General features: G+C 41.6%; 1 protein-coding gene across 1 annotated transcript in view; it reads left to right on the forward strand.

The window, feature by feature from the left end:
- Positions 1-3,423, forward strand: part of UBE2G2 (ubiquitin conjugating enzyme E2 G2) — a 41,572-nt gene extending 38,149 nt beyond the window's left edge. Inside the window, exons 5-6 of the mRNA XM_068096276.2 lie at positions 1,041-1,181; positions 1,936-3,423. Coding sequence (XP_067952377.1) covers positions 1,041-1,181; positions 1,936-2,048 — 254 coding nt within the window. The 3' untranslated portion in view covers positions 2,049-3,423. The remainder of the gene's footprint in view (positions 1-1,040; positions 1,182-1,935) is intronic.
- Positions 3,424-6,000: the final 2,577 nt, after the last annotated feature.

The following is a 6,000-nucleotide window of genomic DNA, read 5'->3' on the forward strand; positions in this document are numbered from 1 at the left end:
TCCAAACCTTCAGCACGGGTCTGACACGCCCTCTTCGGTTTCGGTACTGCCCTCCTCCCCCGTGCTCTGTTTCGTGACCTTGTATGGTAATCCCACGGGCTTGTCTCCTTATTTGGGCATGGCGCCGACGGCACGCCCCTCGTGGCGAGCCACGGGCTTGTTTCCTTATTTGGGCATGGGGCTGAACAGCCCCGCCCTTCGTGGCGCGCCCTGGGCTTGCCTCGCCCGGGCGACCCCGCCCCTCCTGTTCAAACAGAGCACGGAGCACATATTCACTATAGCAGCGAAATGAGAGGGCGTGCACCCCACGCTTGTGAACTGCTTTACCCGCAGATGGAGAGTTTGGCTGGGAAATGGAAGTATTGAAGGGGAGCTATTCTTAATTGATTCGGTGCAATGGAGTATTATTCTAATGGAAGACAAGGCCTTACTCTAAAACACATAATAAGATATAAGCTACTGAACAAGGGTTTTATCGGGTCCTGCAATGTGGTGTTTCATGGAATAACTACCGGGACGCCCTTTTTACCTTTACACAACTCTGGAGGCAGGAGGGGCCATATCCAACCAATGTTACACAACAATTTACCACTACAATACACACAATCAAAAAAAATGCAATCCTCATATCCGCAACACTATATATATATATATGTATGTATATATAATTTGTTTATCTATATATTTGTTTATCTTACATCCTTGAGAAGAGAAGAGGACTCTGCCCTAGGAATGTACTTTTTAACAACAGAGAAAGGAAATTACCAACCTATGACCCAATTTTCATTTATTGTCATTTTTTGGCGCTTTCAATTGACTTTTTATTTTTGGTCCTAAGTTAGGACTTGTACATGCCGTGCAACCACAGGCCTGGCATATTAAAGGAAACTAAAATGTGTGTTTTGTACTTCCCTGGGTTACAAAACGATGATGTTGGTGGATTTTGCAATGTTGTTGTAATTATCAGCGTCGGTGAAATTTAATTCACCACAGTTCCCCTTTAAATGTATGAAATATTTATGAATGTTTTTGTCTTGCAGTTTACCCAGACGGTAGAGTGTGCATCTCGATCTTGCATGCCCCTGGAGATGACCCCATGGGATACGAAAGCAGCGCTGAACGCTGGAGCCCCGTGCAGAGTGTGGAGAAGATCTTGCTCTCAGTTGTCAGCATGCTGGCTGGTGCTTGATTTATGCACATTTTGAAAAAAGAAATTACTTTGAAAGCCGTTAAAACAAATTTTTAACCTGAACGGCGTTCAGTAGAGCGCATCCTCTGCCAGGCTGAACAGTTTACATTTTGTGGTCCACTGATACATTTTGTGGTTTCATGGTTTTGTAGTTATGGAGGAGATGCACATACATACACGCACACACTGACACACACACTGACACACACATAACTTGTCCTTTCTTCGTTAAGGACACTGTTAAGATCTTTAACCCCCCACCAATTTATGTCAGCAGATGGGATGCCCAGTTTAACGTCCATCAGAGGGTCGCAAACACATTGATTTTCCCAGTCTGTGAAACACCAGGATGACAGTTTGTAGCTGGGCCGAGATATGAACCCCAGGCGATTCCAAGTTGTGTTTATACACTGAAAATGTATCTCGTTTGCAATGCTCGTCTGGTTAAATGTTAAGCTTTGCCTGCCTGCAGAGCTTTTCAAATGCAGTGCGGGAAGTGGCCGCCGGAAATGGGAGACAGTTAGACGTACAAACGCACGGGCAGATGCCACACTCTGCATTATATAATATATACAGATGATAATAATAGTTTGGATGATAATTAACGATTTATGTGAACTGAACTTTTGGAGAATGGGCCCAAGATTTGTGTAATTTGACAGTTGTTTCTGTTGTGCAAGTTTTTCGCTACCATGATTGTTTTATTTATTTATTTTGTTGTACTGGGATATTGCGTGTACCTTCAGAACCCAATGATGAAAGCGGTGCCAATGTGGATGCTTCAAAGATGTGGCGGGAGGACCGTGCACAGTTTGACAAAATCGCTCACCAGCTCGTACGCAAATCTCTGGGCCTTTGAGTGTTCCGCAGCACATGGCTCTGCCTGTCGGACTCATGCGGTTTTTCCCCTCACCCCTTCTTGCGGGCCGCCCACTTTTCATCCATACCACATTTGTGACAGCACAGTGATGTCCTTCCTATACGAGGTGCACTCTGGCGAGTTTCCACACACAGCACAGCGATGTCCTTCTGACATGAGGCGCACTCTGGCAAGTTTACCACATTTTGCGGCTTTGAGCTTGTCTCGAGTGTACCAATGGATGTTTTTTTTGTTTGTTTTTGTTTTTTAATTAAATGATCCACCATTTTGGTAAATTAGAATTTGCATCTATTCTCCTCAGTTGTCATAAGAAATTTGTTCAGGTTTGGTGTGTAGGAATGTTGCGTTAGAAGCAATACTGTTTGTTTAAATCGCTTTTCAGTTGCTTCCTTTGGAACTAATTGTCATCAAATAGTATTTTGAGTTTTGAGAGAGTAACGGATTGGTGTTTGCAAGTGCATAGATTATTGAAAAAGTTGTGTTTTAATATTTAATGAGCTGTAGAAAATGCAATTTAATGACTAACAATGTGCCATCTACGTAAAATACGACAGACAAAGTTTGGTATCCACTTAAGTGACCCTCCAATAAAAGAAATTCTGAGATTTTTTTTGTAAAAATAATTTTATTGGAATGAATTGTTAGTATGCCAGTTATCATGGTGTTCTGCTGTTACATTTTTTTTTTTTCCAAATACATCCCTTCAATTGACTTTTATATCTTAATGTTCTGTTATTTGTGTGACCAGCACACCATGAATATCCTGTCATTCTAGCTTATTAGATTGTATCGAGCTCAACGGTGTGGGTCCTGTTCCATTGTGAAACTATACAACAAAAATTACTTGGAGATACTGTTGTGTGTGTGTGTGTGTGTGTGTGTGTGTGTGTGTGTGTGTGTGTGTGTGTGTGTGTGTGTGTGTGTGTGTGTGTGTGTGTGTGTGTGTGTGTGTGTGTGTGTGTGTGTGTGTGTGTGTATATATATATATATATATACACACACATCACACACACACACCAACAAAAACCTTTTATTTTTTTTTCACAAAGAATGATTGCAATATGCGCAGCAAAAACTGGTAGAATTTTATTCTTTTCAGTGTATTATTTTCATTCGGGTTGTCTTGTCTTAATTTGACATATTTTTTTTGAGATGGGATTTGTTTGAAAACATTTGGTTTTAGTGCTTTGGAGGCACAGCTATATTGGTGTTTCATCACAGAGTACGCCTTGGAGGAAATGTTAATGGTAGTCCCATCTGCTTTGACTTGTGTATATGAAAGATTTCACAATATATTTTGAACAATGTCTTTGGGCTATAGTGACCTGGACAAATAAATCCTGCTTCAATTTTTTTTTCTGTCTACCATTCTTAAGGATGATGTGAAGAAGCACATGCGGTAATGCAGCTCTACCTTCTTTGACCAGTTCCGTAGATTTATGTTTTTGTGGTGGTGTTGTTTTGCCCCCATTTCGGTGACATTTTCCATATCAATGACATTTTCCTTTACATAGCATTTTTTCCTTTGTGTTTGGGTTAATTGTCCCCAAAAATCAGTAGATATTTTCATAGAGGAAAGTAAATTGAGGCCTGTGTTGAACTTGGCACTGTGATCCCACCTGTATACACTACCGGTCAAAAGTTTTAGAACACCTCAATTTTTCCAGTTTTTATTGAAATTTACAGTTTAATGTCTCAATGTACTCTGAAATTAAGCATAGAACAAATAAACAATTGGAGATAAAAAAGAAATCATGGAATAGTTTTGTTTAACAAAATTTAATTCAAATTTTTGACTCTGCAAAGTAGCCACCTTTTGCAGATATAACCGCCGAACACACCCGTGGCATTCTTTCTACAATAGAAATCAAATATTGTTCGGGAAGTTCTTCCCAACACTGTTGCAGAAGTTCTCACAAAAATGTTGCACTTGTAGGTTGCTTTGCTTTCACCCTTCTGTCCAGTTCATCCCAAACCAGCTGGATGGGGTTTAAGTCTGGAAACTGTGCTGGCCATTCCATGATTTGAAGCCTACCGTCTTGTTCTTTTCCTCGAAGGTAGTTTTGACATAGCCTGGAGGTGTGTTTAGGGTCATTATCTTGCTGTAGGATGAACCCCTGACCAACTAGGCGTATACCAGAGGGTATTGCATGGTGCTGCAAAATGCTGTGGTAGCCCTTTTGGTTCAGGGTGCCAGTCACTCTGTGCAAGTCGCCATCTCTGGATCCAGCAAAAGAGCCCCAGACCATCACGCTTCCTCCATGTTTGACAGTTGGTGTCACACACTGAGGAACCATCCTTTCGCCTACTCGACGGCGTAGAAAAACACTGCGTGATGAACCAAAGATTTCAAATTTTGATTCATCGGTCCATAAGACCTTCCCGTCTTCAGTAGTCCACTGGTGGTGCTTCATGGCCCAGGCAAGCCTCTTTTTCTTATTTTGCCACCTTAACAATGGCTTTCTTACTGCCACTCGACCTGTCGAACCTGCAACTCGAAGTCTTCTCTTCACAGTTGAAACTGAGATTTCCTTACTTCGACCAGTGTTAAGCTGTGCTTGAAGCTGTTGTCCTGTGAGCCACCTATCATGCAAGCTGTTGACTCTCAGAACCTTGTCTTCTGATTCTGTTGTGGCTTTGGGTCTGCCAGACCTCTTCCTGTCAGATTTTCCTCCAGTTTCCAATATACTACTTCCTGCAGTGCAATATTGTCCAAATAATGCTTCAGAGGGTGTAATAACAGTCTGTTCCAATACTGCTTTTATACAGACAGGGGGTTTGTAATCAAGTAATCAGCAGGGGTTGGGACACCTGTAGGAATTGTTTGCATCAACTTTCAAGGCTTAATTTACTTACATTGCTGCAGAACAGCTGTAAGTTGTCAACCCATTTCTTGTTCCCTGAAGAAGGTCTGTTTTTACAATATACAGTCATGTGAAAAAGTAAGTACACCCCATGTAAAGTTTTGACTTTTTCAACATATTTCAACATACAGCTATTTGATCTTCATCTATCTATAATTCCAGTAATCTCTGTGTGTGTGTGTGTGTGTGTGTGTGTGTGTGTGTGTGTGTGTGTGTGTGTGTGTGTGTGTGTGTGTGTGTGTGTGTGTGTGTGTGTGTGTGTGTGTGTGTGTGTGTGTGTGTGTGTGTGTGTGTGTGTGTGTGTGTGTGTGTGTGTGTGTGTGTGTGTGTGTGTGTGTGTGTGTGTGTGTGTCCGTGTCCGCTGTTTCTCGACAACTACCGGTCCGATATACTTGAAACTTGCCAGGTATATTGCTGGGGACCCGAGGATGTGCCTTTTCAAGGTTTTAAATTAATCGGACAAGTAGTTACCGAGCTATGGCGATTTCTTTACCAAACTCCGCAAGCCGTTCGCTTTGGACCAAACCATTGCATGTAAATAGAGGGGGGGGATTGTCACCGTACTCGCAAGCCGTTCGCTTTGGACCAAACCATTCCATGTAAATAGAGGGGGGGGATTGTCACCGTACTCGCAAGCCGTTCGCTTTGGACCAAACCATTTCATGTAAATAGAAGGGGGGGATTGTCACCGTACTCGCAAGCCGTTCGCTTTGGACCAAACCATTTCATGTAAATAGAGGGGGGGGATATAATTTTAGATATATATATAGTACGGGCATGCCCTAGTTTCAACAATATTGATAGATAAAGGTGATATAATATAACAAATATCATGAAGCATTTACATTTTGTAGTCCATTGTAGAATTTAAATAAACATAAATGCAAATTTCACAGGTGGAAAAAGTAAGTACACCCCTACATTTATCACTACTTCAAATACCTAAAATTAGAATCAGGTGCACCAGCTCAGGTGCAAATGATTAGAACATCGTTAGAGAGGATCTTGGAGGAACCTGTCTTATTTAAACCTCAGACATTTAGTTTGGTTTGCTCTTTGTTGTTGAA

Source organism: Myxine glutinosa, chromosome 1, assembly GCF_964187855.1.
Source record: "Myxine glutinosa chromosome 1, kmMyxGlut1.1, whole genome shotgun sequence".
Classification (NCBI taxonomy): Eukaryota; Metazoa; Chordata; class Myxini; order Myxiniformes; family Myxinidae; genus Myxine; species Myxine glutinosa.